Consider the following 13526-nt stretch of genomic DNA (forward strand, 5'->3'; position numbering starts at 1 on the left):
AATTTTATGGAACTTTTTTTTGACATATCTGAGAGAATGTGTATATGAGTTTTCTAGAGTAGGTACCACAAATGGAATTGCTGGGCTGTGGGGTATGTGCACTTTCAACTCTTCTAGCTACTGCCAGATCACTGGGCAAAGTAGTGATGCCAAGTGAGGCTTCTAATAGGGTGTGAGGGTTGCCGGTTTCCCATACTCTCACCAACACTTGGTAATATAGACCTTTTTAATTTTGCCAGTCTAATAGGCGAAAAATACCTCTGCATTAAATTTAGTTTTCCTTGATTTCTAGTGAAATTGAGCATCTTTTTATATGATCATTGGATATTAAGTTTTTGCCGTATGTTGCATTGTCTGTTCCTATTCTTCGCCCATAGTGAGGTGGGGAGCAGTTTCTCTTTTTTTAACTGATTCCTAGTTAAAAATTACATTCTGGCTACTCAGCCTTTGTCAATTACATTTATGGCAAATATCTTCTCTGTCATGCATCTTTTAAATTGATTGTGGTACCATTGTGGTAGAGGTGCTAGAGACCCAGGGCTGCGTATGAATCCCGGTTCCCTTACTTATCACCTCCATGACCTTGGACATTTTAGTTCATCTCTAACTTTGTCTCACTTTCTTCATCTATAAAATCGGAGTGATAGTAGTATCTACTTCAGAGGTTTCTTGGGAAGATAAATGAGTTAACATGCAAAGTACCTACTTGAATGGAGACTGGTAAACAGAAAGCAATTAATAAATGTTAGCTATTATTTTGACATACAGAAGTTCTAAGATTTTTCTGTTGTTATACAAAATACATTTAAGTATTTTTTTTTTGCTTTTATACATGATAGAATTTCATTTCCATGTCACATAAATAGTTATGAAAATAGGGTATTCAGGGTTAGAATGGTGGATCCACAAAGTTGTCGGGAATAAGCCTCTTTCAGGTTGACTGCTCCTTTCCTTTGATATGGGCCTTATCCTCATAACCTAAGATAGTTGCCAAAGCTCCAGCCATCAAAATGATGCTGCAGGCTGTGGGAGAAAGGAAGGGCAGGAGGAGTGTCTGCCCCACATTTTCAGTTGGCTTTATTGAAGCATACTTTACATGCAGAAAAATTCACCCCTAAATTTTAAGTGTGTATTTGGTGAGTTTTCACAAATCTAGACAGTTGTGTAATTATGATTACAATCAAGAAATAAAATATTTCCATCACCTTGAAAAGTTCCCTTATGCTCCTTGCAGTCAATCTCTTTCCCCTTTCCCCCAGACAACCTCTGATCTGTCTTCTATCACTACAGTTTTGTCTTTTCTAGAATTTCATATATATGAAACTAGGCAGAATGTACTCTTTTGTGTCTGGTTTCTTTCACTTAGCATAATGCTTTTGAGATTCATCCAGATTTTTGTATCAGTAGTTTGTTCCTTTTTGCTTAGAGATGTATCAGCTTGTTCATACATTCACTAGTTGATGGGCATTTGGGTTGTTTCCAGGTTTTGGTTGTTATAAATAAGCTACTAGGGCATCAATGTACAAATCTTTGTGTGGAGATAATTTTAATTTCTCTTGGGTAAATACCTAGGAATGGAATTGCTGAGTTGGATAGTAAGTGCATGTTTAACCTTATAAAAGTGACAAACTGCTTGAATGGGGTTTGTTTCCCATTCATTCGGTTTCCCACCTGTATAGAAGGTCCAGGTGGTCCACACTCTTGCCAACACTTGATATGGTCAGTCTTTTTAAGTTTAGCCATTCTAGTGGATGTGTATTGGTATTTGTTATTTTAATTAGCATTTCCAAATGACTCATGCTGTTGAGCATCTTTTCCTGTGCTCCTTTCCCATTCATATATAAAAGTTTTAATTGGAGATGATCCTGGCAGGCCAGTCTAATCACTTGAGTCCTTAAAATTGGGGAATATTTGCCAACTGAGTTATAGCAGCAATAGAAAATGGGTATACTTACTCACCATGGAGTCCCCTATAACTTGAAGCAGATCCTTAGACGTATATGAAGTACTCAATTATTGTTCATTGACTTGAGTTGTGAAGTAGCATGAAGCTTGGAGCTGTAGAATGATTTCATCAGGTTCTTACCACATCACTGATACTCATCTTTGGCATCTAGACCTTTGTCAGATGAAGTTATTGCAGACTGCTCGGCCCAGCTTTCCTTTTTGTTGGCAGCCCTCTGCACTCTGACTTTGACCGCAATAGTGGTAAATAAACATTCAGACTACATGCAAAGTCTCACCTCCTTTACGTGTGCTGACAGCTCAATGGTAAGAAGTCCCAGAAGGAGAAGCCCTTTTCCTACGGCATTTAACTTACTCAAAGGGACTTGATGAAGACTGTTCAATGGGGCCATTCGCAAACCTTTTCTCGTCTTTGCCTTTATCTAGGGGAACATTATATGATTTGGAGTCAGACATACAAGCCTCTTGGGATCCTGGCTCTGGTCTTTACTTACTCTGTGATTTAGAGTGGCTCTGTAAACCTCTTGGAGTTTCAGCTTCCTCACACCTATGAGGAAATCATAATACTTCCTGGAGTTGTCGCAAAGGTAGAATAAACAGATGCCTGAAAAGCTATCGGCACACAGTGATGCTCAGTGAATGCTAGCTTCCCTCCCTTCTCAGCTGCACCATGACTAACAGAAACAGTCCAGGTTTCTATTTACTTTGACGAGTTGACTACAGACAGGTGGTGCAATGTGATATTTGTTCTTACTTTCTATTTGTTAATTTTATTTTTTAAGACCTGAGTCTTTGGATTGCTTTATGCTGTCTCTTATTTTCAAGTTTAGAGTTCTGTTTTTCATTATGGATGTTTGGTTAAGAAAAGCCCACCAGCCATGGATGGTTCCAGTTATTTAAATATTGAGAGGGGTATGGGAACAAGAGGCAGGGATGTAGCAGAGATGAAAATAAAATAAATAGTGTCTTAATAATAGATGATAAAATGCTCTAAAACAAATAGAATGGCAGCACTGTAGGATGCTTATTGTCTTCTAACGGAGCCACATTATCGTTCTGGCCTGGAAACGTGAGGGGTGAGGGGCTGTTGAGCCCCTCACCTCCACCCAACATGAAGCCTGAATCCAGCAAGCACGTCAGGGTTTATGACACTGACGGGAAACAAATGGTCTCTGGGGTGTGTGATGGGGAAGTCACATTTAAATCTCAACGTCTTGGTGCCACTTTGCACGTCACCACAAAATCTAAGCCTTTGGTTCTCCAAACTCAAGAATACATACAAATCAACTAGTGAGTTCTTGTTGAAAATGCAGACTCCTGGGCCTCCCCTGCTCTTCTGTTCAGTAGATCTGAGGGGGGCCCAGGAATCTGCATTGAATTAACCCCCTCCAGCTGTTTCTGATACTGGTTATCCACCCCCAGGTCAGTGTTTCAGGGAGAGCTCATTATTCATTGGCTAGTTATTGAATACTAACTAGGTAGAGTGCATTATAGGGGTCATGGCCCTTGTTCACCATGGGTTTAACATTGAGAGGGGAAATAGGCTTGTGTACAGACAGGATAACAACTGCTGGCTCTCGAGGTCAAAGTCAGACTGTTGCTTCTACCTTGTTCCCATTTCACTCTGTGCAAGCCTCACATTGCTTCAGAGCACTTTATGTTCCTGTCTCTCTACCAGATGGTGTATTCCTTGAGGGCAAGTGAGCTTCATTGTTGAACTGCAGAAATTTTGTTCCATCCTTTTTTCTTATTCCTATAACTGGTTCTGGCCATGACTCCAACCCTAGTGCCAGTGGCAATCTCTTGCTTGAGGCACTGTATGTTAGAACGTGGTTTGTTTTCATAGGACTTCTTGAACATGCTCTATTGTGTTACTGCTGCCATAACCATTCCCTTCATTTTCTGTCCATCTTGATGGCCTGGAAGAGAGATAGTAGAGATCACACATGCTCTATCAGCTTTGGTTCTCACAGCAGATGGCACATGACTGACGCTAGTGTCCATGTGGGTGGGGCAGCAAGGCGAGTTCTCACAGAGAACTATTCTGTGGCACAACACTTCGCAGGAAAGTAGGATGTTCAAAAGGGTGTGGTCCCTAGAGTTACATTTATGCAGGCACTGTGTCATATTCTGAAGGCTTATCTGCTCGACTTCACGCTGGAAAGAGATGAGCACATTGGCTTAGTTTCCAAGGAGAAAGAGCCAGTAATTTTGGATTTAGACCAATCAGTGTCTGCTTTTCCTTCTTAAGACTAAAACTGTTGTAAATTCTTGGGAGAAGAGACTTGAGTTGGACTTAACATTGAGGAGTGTGAAGGTAAGGATAATTCAACTAAAAAAACTCTTTCAAAACAGTTGAAATTTGGAAGAGAAGGTGCTGGTACAGAATGATGGAGAATCAAAAAAATTTAAAGCTACGTATGCTTGTATACACTTTGCTTTGAGTGTTAAGGCAAATAGTAAAGTGAAGCTCAAGAAATAGTTCAAATTGGTTTAGAGTATTGAAATTTAAGAATGTGTCTTGAAATATGAGTCACTAATTAAGATTTAGGAATGCTTTATTTTGGTGGTGGCTCAAGGTGAAATTTTAGTTTGAGCTATTCCCCACGAAATTCATTTTATACTGAAGTTAGCTATTTGGTTGAGTTTCCACCAAGAAAACTGTAGAATCTCTTTCTCTGGGCTGTTTTGAGCTCTCTCCTCTTTCTGTGCACGGGCATGGTCTGCGATTTATGTGGCTGTTACACTTGATTTAGATCTTGGGATTTGACCAATATTATCTCTAAGTGCTAGAGTTTAAAAATATTCCTATTTTGGGTGGTGAGTAAGTGTGCGTGTATGTTGGGGCAGTCAGCAAAGGAGTCAATAAGGATATAAGGAGATGTTTCTTGTCTTTAGCCCAGAGGATGATGTTTGGTGTCATTAGGGGCAGAGGGTTTTTGGATGAGGAAGGAGTATGAATTTTTAGGATGGAGAAGGCAGTGGTTGAATCTTGCACCATTTTAGGCCTGGGTGAACCTCCTTCCCCGTGAGATTATAGGTAGTGAGATCGGGCTGGGAGGGTGTTGAGGAAGGACCTTCTTGTTCCTCTCCTAGTGATTTTCCCTGGGGTTTCTGCTGGCTGCCTGGCAGGTTTGTTCTGCTTTGTCGGTGAAGGAAAGCCCTCTGTTCTCCTTCCAAGGGGAATGTGTCTGCCCTTTGGATTGAGATCTAATCAAGTTCTGGAATACTTGGCTATTACCAGCAGTAAGTTGCACCCGTAAGCAATAACAAAGCAGGGAACGAAAGACCGATTTATGGGTGATGGTGTTCTAGGAGATGACAGCGAAGTGATGTTTGAGGATTTGAGCAATCTTTTTTCTCTGCACAATGAAAGTGAAACAAATGCCCTTTCTGTTGCCAGGGGCAACTGGGTCTGTTGGGTCCCCTAGCCAGGCAATTACAGCAGCCCGCTTTGACTTTGTTTTGTTTGGGTCTTTCAAACAGACAACGATTGGAACCATCAGATTGTTTCAGATTAAAAGGCAGGTACAGAAGTTCAATAACTGAAGTAGGAACAAGGACTCATTTTTTTCTGCCGCTCTGATCAGCTTATTTTTCTCTTCAAAAACCTGTGACTACTCCCCATTGCCTCCCCATCACATCCCAGTGGCTGCGCTGAGATATATTGGTCCGTTCAACTCTTGGGGCAGCAGGAACCTGTTAGCTAGTCATGGAGGGGGTCAGGAAGATTATTTGGCCTAGAGCTGCGCATTTAGGAGGCACCCTAAATTTAAATTTTTGTATCACCTCCAACATAAGCAATATATTTTGCATGTGCGTTGAAGGTATTTATTAGGTAAATCTAAATATTTAAAAGCAACCAGACTTTTCGGAACTCTATTTTGGCATTTTCTTCCTTTTTAATATACCAAGAGCCTCAAAAAAAATAGAGAATGGCCCAGGCTCCTAACCTCTGAAAGGCCCCAATTTCCTGCTACACAGGCTCTCACAATACAATGATGGACATAGGATCTAATGAAGAGGACGGACCTTCAATAGCTAACCACACAAAGAATTCATTAACGTGAGGACTGGGTACCATCAAGGAGGGTTTCCCCAAGCAGACAGGGGTAGCTAGCCAAATTTGGGGCAGGGGAGGGTTGAGGCAAGGCAGCAGAGGCAATAGGTCTCAATAATTATTTTTCAGGGACATAGGTGGACTCTAGGATGATTTTCATATTTTGAGTTTGGGCAAGTGGGTGAATGGTGGTGGTAACCAAAATAGGGAACTAGGGAAAAATTATTTTCTGGCAGTGGGTTGGTGGATAAGATGATTAATTCAATTTTCGGGTATGAGTGTGAGTGGCCTTTGAGACATCAGGCTGAAGATGTTGTATAAATATATGATCTTGTGTGTTAGGAAGAGCTTAGCTACTCTTGGTAACGTAGAACTTCACAATATATGAGGTGTTATCCAGGTCCAATGGTTGAATAGAAAGAAGAATAGATGTATGGTCCCTGCTTTCAAAGAGTTTATTCTCCAATTGCAGTCAAGGAGTTAAATAACCTCAGGAGATTCCGGTAACCCTCTAAGACGACAGCAGGAGAAATGTGATGGGCAGTACAGGAATAATTGCCAAGCGAATTGTAAGGATGCTTCTTGCTTTTCTGCAGTAACTATCCAAGGAGAATTGCTCATCTGGTTTTACTTTGGTAGTTTGAGGCGGGTTGAGGCCAACATGAGCTTGTTTAACAGCACTGTGGGTTACTTGCTTTGGAGTAACTCATTTTAATTTTACGAGGTAGAAGATTTGTGACTTGACCCATTTTACAGAGGAGGAAACTAAGGTACCAGGAGATTAAATAACTTGCCCAAAGTAATGAGCTAGTCAATGGTAAAGCTGGCATTCAGACCTAGTTATTCTGAATCCAAAGCCCCTTCTCCTCAGTTTTTAAGAATCCTATTCTTTTCACTAAATATATCCCCTATCATTTAAGTTATTTGAATACTTTATTTTTAGTGTCTGCAAAATTTATTTAATCATTCTCCTAATTTTACACATACATATTGTTTTTAATTTGGTGCCTATTTCCAGTTTTTTCTTTAGGATAAATTCCTCAAAGTGGATTTCCTGTTCCAGGAATATAAAACCTTTAAGGCTCCCTAAAACATATCAAATTGTCTTCCAGAAAAGTTCAAACAATTTACAGTCTAGATGTATTTTCAATCCCATGTAAAGTGTTTTTCAGCCTCATATAGTTGCCAAGACAAACAGGAGAACTCAGTATAAAGATGGTGGCCCGTAGGATAATGAATCGCAGAATGTTAGAGCAGGGAGGAACTCCAGGGATCATCTAGACCACCTCCTTCTTTTATTAAATAAGAGCTAAGGCTCAGAGAGGCTGAGGGACGTGCCCCCACCCGTTGCACTAAGTAGAGTCAGAGTGAGGACAAGAACCTGCCCTCACTCCATGTGATATGTTGAGTCTGAGTCTCCCGGATGGTTCAGAAGATCCAGGGCTGTGCGAAGTGTCCATCCGTGGTCTCGACTGGAGATTTAAGAGATTTTAGTGTTTGAATCAGCTTCACACTTCCCCCTTGAAACTTCACATTTGTGTCAGAGGGATGTGGAAGTAACCCAGAGGGGGTCTGCCCTGAATTGAGAGGCCCAGTACCCACCCAAGGAGATAAAGAACTCTGCTGGGCCAGGGAACCCTGAAATCCCCTTTCCTGAGTTCTCCTGCATTTGGCCTACTGTCAGATCCATCAGGATGATTCTGAGCACTCTCTTTGTTACTCTGCTGATGGCACAATATGTTTGAACAAAAGGCTGCTTACATAACTTAAAACTCACATAATTCAAGACTAGTTTTCTATAGCACTGACTAAAAATGGAGGATATTTCTGTTTATTATTGCTCCATCCTGTAGCAATTTTGTAAACAGAATTTACAATTTGATTTGGTTTGATATCCATCTGGATAGGCTGGGTTAAACTGTTAAGCCTCAAAGTTTCCATGACTTAACACATTGAAGGGGTGTTTCTTACAAAATCTGAAGCAGGCTGGTTGGCAGCCTCCATGTTGCAGACGTGCCACACCTAGGCTGCCAAGACAGGGAGGGGAGAGTTAGAGTCATGTAGGCTCTTCATTGACTCCGCCTGGAAGTGACAAATGCCACAGTCCATTGGCCAGAACTAGAAACATGGTTCCGATTCAACTGAAGGAGAGGCTGGGAAACGTGTGTGGAGGAGCACACGGATATTTGATGAGCACTAATGGTCTCTTCCACACACTTGATGCTCGATACTTTGAAATTACCTACTTAAAAAAATTTGTAGGCAATTGCATATCATTTCAAGTTTTAAACCTACAGGTAAAACTTTCATATTACTTTCTTTCAAATATGCTTACAGTGTAACTGTGTGGTGGAGCACATGCTATCATTTTAAGAAATCTTTTTGAGCTCCCTGTTAAAAGCAACAAAACTTTTGCTTAATAGTTGTGAGATCTGGGCAAGTCATTTAACTGCTCTAAACCCCTGTCCCAATTGAAAATGCGATAAGAATCCACCACTCAAGGGTAAGTTGTAAAAATTAGATTAGAGACTCCTTGTAAAACACCTGACACAGTGCCGAGGACAAGGTAGGTGTTCAACGAATGTGACTTTTTCTTCTGGTTGGTATTGTTGATACTGTAGAGGATGTACTACTGTTAATGGTTATATCAGATCCTCTGAATCAATGGTATATCCATAATCATCAGAAGAGATTGTACTTTATGGGAACAAGCAATGTTTTTGCTAAGTTCTGGAAATGAAATATCTTGTCTTCTATATGTTCTTACCTTGGTAGACATGGGGAGTTTCAGAGGTCATGCTCTCCCTGGAACCTTCTTCTTTATCACGGGTATTTGGTGGACTGTCAAGTGCCTTCTCAAGTATGCCTGCAAAAAGCACAAGCGGACTTCCTACCTTGGTTCCAAAGCATTGTTCCAACGAATAGAAATTTTGGAGGGAATCATATTAGTCTGCATGGCTTTAACTGGTGAGTAGACCATGCTGTGTTCTGTTTTCTCCTTTTGGGCATTTTCGTACGGAAAGAGAAGATTCAATATTAAACCAAGAAACTGCTAAAATAAATTTTTTATTCAAACGTATCTCAACATGTGTTCTAATTATAATTTCTATCTGATATAACTTGTTAGAAGGTAATACTTCATGTTTATACAAAGGCCTATTCCTTAATGAGTCATCCATAGTAATTAACTTGCCTGGGCACTCAAGGTAAATTTCCTTTATAGAATTGGTTGGAGCTCCTGAAATAGTTTCATATCAATTATTCTGATCCCTAAAAGAGTAAACTCTATCAGAAACCATTTTTCAAAATGACCCCAAAATAATTGAGCAATTATGGGAAAGCTTCAATATAAATCATTGCTGATAGGCTGTAGAGGGGGGTCAGGTTGAAGAAGACCTTGCAATCGTCCTTTTTGTGTGATTCCTAAATTGGAGAGGGAGATTAAGCTAGATGACTTCTAAGGCCTTTCCATTGACTCTAAGATTCTGTGAAAATGTTCTGTGTTTTTAGAGTTCCATTTCATCCTCTCCTTTATGAAAGGCAAAACTTCCTAATTTCCCTTTGGATTTCTTCGTACTTTATTTATGGCAATTGGTCTTTGCTATGGCCATCAAATTACAAAGTAACCATTTCCAAAGAGACGAATTTCCTTACCAAATTCCATAGATTAACAAATAAAGCAGCATCTGTAAGAAAGTTTAACTGTGTAACTGACTAGACCATACTAGCCATGTCTGTCTGTGCTTTCTCAGTTCTTAATTGGGGAAAAGCTGAACTCTAGCATTTTCCTCCTGAACCAAGCACAATTCCCTATTTCGTGGCTGCTACCCAAAGATGTAGCATGTAAGAAGGAAGTAATCAGCCTCTGTAGACTGATCTCTCAAATCCAAACCCCAAATCATTCAAGATTTATCTAGTCATTAGATTGAAATACGAACTAAGATCATCAGGGGAACTCATCGTGGAACTAAGAACTAAGATCATCAGCTTTGAAGATCTGAAATAGCTCTTTGACTAAATTGGTTAATCTTTGACTAAAAGTGATTATCCAAATCAATGTTTAAACCTCTAAAACGAGCCTAAAGCACTAGTGCTCAGCTGTTAGGGAACAGCCCAGAAAGAGGAATCAATGTCATAAAAGGACACCAGATTGGACTAAGCAGCAGGCGAATCCTCCTGCATCTTCTTGCTTTCTCGGTCAAGTTACGGAGAGGGTTGCTAAAAGTGTGATGTGTTCCTCTGCAGGCATGCTGGGGGAACAGTTCGTTCTTGAAGGGCCCCACCTGGCCTTGTATGACCATAAAGAGGGCCAGTGGGTCCAACTCCTGAGCTGGCATCACTTCACCATGTATTTCTTCTTTGGGCTGCTGGGCGTGATGAACATCTTATGTTTCACCATCACTTCACTTCCTACGTCCTTAACCAAGTTAATGTTGTCCAATGCCTTTTTTGTGGAGGGTGAGTATGAGAGAGGATCCTCCTGCTCCTTTCACTATTATTGGACATTTGCCCTGCCCTTTGCAATGGTATTCCATTAGTGTCCTGGTGCAGCCTTGATCCACAGGGCCATCTGTTTGGACATGGTGATGTCCTATGTGGATGTCCTGCTCAGGATGCCAAAGATTTTCTGTCGCTATTGACTCATACAGTACAACTGGACAAGCACAACCATTCCATGTGCTTCATTCACATTTCGCATCTGTCTTAAAGAACCACCTACTGTGGTTATTCAGCTCTGTGTTATCCTGGAGATTATCATTATTTCCATTTTTTTTTTTTTTATGAGGGAGGCTCACTTTTTTTTTTTTGAGGAGGATTGGCCCTGAGCTAACATCTGTTGCCAATCTTCCTCTTTTTCTTTTTTCTCCCCAAAGCCCCTGTACCTAGTTGTATATCCTAGTTGTAGGTCCTTCCAGTTCTTCTAGGTAGCACAGCACCCCAGCATGGCTTGACTAGCGGTGAGTAGGTTCTGAGCCCAGGATCTGAACTGGCGAACCCCACCGAAGCGGAATGTGGAACCCAACCGCCACGCCACCGGGCCGGTCCCTCATTATTTCCATTCTTAACAAGTGAGGCTGAGCTCATCATAGTGAAGCGTGAACATCCTGAAATGAGCAGACCGCTCACCACAGAACAGCTTCCACCACCTGCTAACCAACGTTTGTCGTATTGATGCAGTAAAACTCCATCGTCATGTTTGAGTAGGGTCCAAAAAATTCAGTCACATAAAAATATAAGGTCCTATTTTTGAGAGGTTAACGAAAAACAACATTTTTTGTTGGGTCGGTCTCCCCTTTACTGTAGAGGGAAACACTGGAAACAAGTGTGTAGTGATTTGCTTTCATTTATTGCACTTTTAAGGAATAGATGGATAATGGAACATAAAAAGCCCCAAATTATCAGGAGGCAGTCATTTTCTAACTGTCCCCCTTGCCTCCCACATCTGAAGATAAGGACGTGTGCCAGCCCCTCTCTGAGAACGAGGGCTATAGAGGATGGGCACCAGCGACCAGCAGCGTGGTTCTCACTATCTCAGGGGTCATGATGTTTTGAATGAATATTTTGTTCTCCTCATCTAAGTGGAAAGGGTGACGCTGAAGCTGGAATCTGTCTGTCCATGAGACTAAAAAATGTAGTTAGTTACTACTTCTTGGAAACTTCCAGAGCATCTTGGCTTACCCATCAAAGTCACTCTTATGATATGTGTGTAAATTTGCTTTCTGGACTGAATTCCTCAAGGTGAGGCTTTGTCTCACTCATCTGTGCATTCACCCTAACTCCTGCTCCCTTGCCCCCGTCATGCTTATTATTCATCCTCCTGCGTAGAAGATGCTTTGAAATACAGTTAGTTAAAAATGTCATAGTGTGTTAGAGGAGAGAATAAAGGTTGGGGAAGGGAAAAGAAGTGTTAGCTTTCAAAGATTCCATTCTAAAGAGATAGTGATGACTCCAAAAATGCTAGAGGGTTCCATTACTATGGGAAGCAGTGGGCACCTGATATTTTGGACAAATGTGTGTGTGTGTAAAATTCTGTGGGGAGAGAGAGAGAGAAACAGTGGGTGTCCCTTGGTTTCATTGAAAAACACAGACTACGTTTTCTCCCTCTGTCAGTTTTTGTCTTATACAACCACACTCATGGCCGGGAAATGCTGGACATCTTTGTGCACCAGCTGCTGGTCTTGGTCGCCTTTGTGGCAGGCCTGGTAGCCTTCCTGGAGCTCTTCATACGGACCAACGTAACCGTGGAACTTCTGCGGACAAGCTTTGTCCTGCTTCAGGGGAGCTGGTTCTGGCAGGTGAGTAGGGGCCTCCAGTTAACGTACTTGGTGGCTCCGCCGGTAACCTTCTCTCTTTGTTTGGTGGGGCATTTTGCTCTTGAACCCAGAGGCTTCCTTCTGATGTGCTGCCTGTAGCGAGAAGGCGGGCCTTTGAGGGGTGGTGTTTCTTTGAGTGGCCCAGCAGCCCTGGTGGGAGTGTTGGCAGAGCATCGGGGAAGGAAGGAGGTGTGTACACCTTCCTCACACACCTGAATCTCCCTTATGTAGGGACTCTGAGCCAGTGCTCTAGTGGGAAGCTGTTCTTGATGCTAACGCAGCTTATAGCCTAAAAAGGTAATGAGCTCAAGAAACATGTGGAAGGCAGGAAAGGGAGAACACTATCACTTATTGAGAAAGAACTATGTGCTGTCCATGGTACAGGACTGTTACATACACATTGTTTCATTTCGTCCTCACGACGACTTGGAAGTGAGGTGTTATCATCCCCAATCTGCTGATAAGGAGACTCAGACAGACCAAGTTACTTTCCCAGGATCACACAATAATGGAACTAAGATCTAAATGTGGCTCTGCCTGACCCCAAATCCCAGTCTCTTTCTATTTTATTCTGTCCACGCCTAACCTTGGTGTGTTGTTGAAAACATCCATTCCAGTCAGTGAACATATACTTTATAGAGACTGATAAACTGTAATCCGATGTTCATATGTAGATGTAGAGAAGGTCTGGGATGAAAGGTGAGTGTGGTTTAATCAGGGACGACGTCTTAGAAGAGACTTTTAGTTACCAGAGAGCAGGGCTTTGGGATGATGAGGTTGTTCCAGGGATTTGCACTTCACACGACGAGTGATGAGACAGCATTGTCAGGTGAGGGGGAGGAAAAACGTCGTGGTCACACGGGATAGGAAAGATGCTGTATTTAAGCACTGGGCAAGTGGGTAGGCTTCTGCAGCAGGGCTGGTAAAGAGGGGCTAGCTCAAGGGTTATTTTGAAGGAAAAATGATATAGAAAAAAATGACAAATATCCTCTAATGTGATACAATTGATAATTGGTGACTTTAACCAGCTTATATACAGAAGCTATTCTGTTAGATTTTTTATCGTCTTCAGGGAACCTAAATAGAAAATGGTGTGTAAAACACTATTAGGCATTCTATAGCTCCTGATTGGAGAGTTTCCCATGTGTGTGCATAACCTATTCAAAAATAAAAATAAATTACAGGGC

At 41.5% G+C, this 13526-nt stretch overlaps 1 protein-coding gene across 2 annotated transcripts in view; it reads left to right on the forward strand.

Annotated features, from left to right (window-relative positions):
- Positions 1-13526, forward strand: part of TMEM45A (transmembrane protein 45A) — a 70818-nt gene that overhangs the window by 47210 nt on the left and 10082 nt on the right. For both annotated transcript variants that reach the window (XM_058555517.1, XM_058555518.1), the window contains exons 2-4: positions 8801-8992; positions 10271-10483; positions 12137-12321. In XM_058555517.1, the coding sequence (XP_058411500.1) occupies positions 8803-8992; positions 10271-10483; positions 12137-12321 (588 nt within the window). In that variant the 5' untranslated portion in view covers positions 8801-8802. The remainder of the gene's footprint in view (positions 1-8800; positions 8993-10270; positions 10484-12136; positions 12322-13526) is intronic.

Source organism: Diceros bicornis, chromosome 15 (genome assembly GCF_020826845.1).
Source record: "Diceros bicornis minor isolate mBicDic1 chromosome 15, mDicBic1.mat.cur, whole genome shotgun sequence".
NCBI classification, from domain to species: Eukaryota; Metazoa; Chordata; class Mammalia; order Perissodactyla; family Rhinocerotidae; genus Diceros; species Diceros bicornis.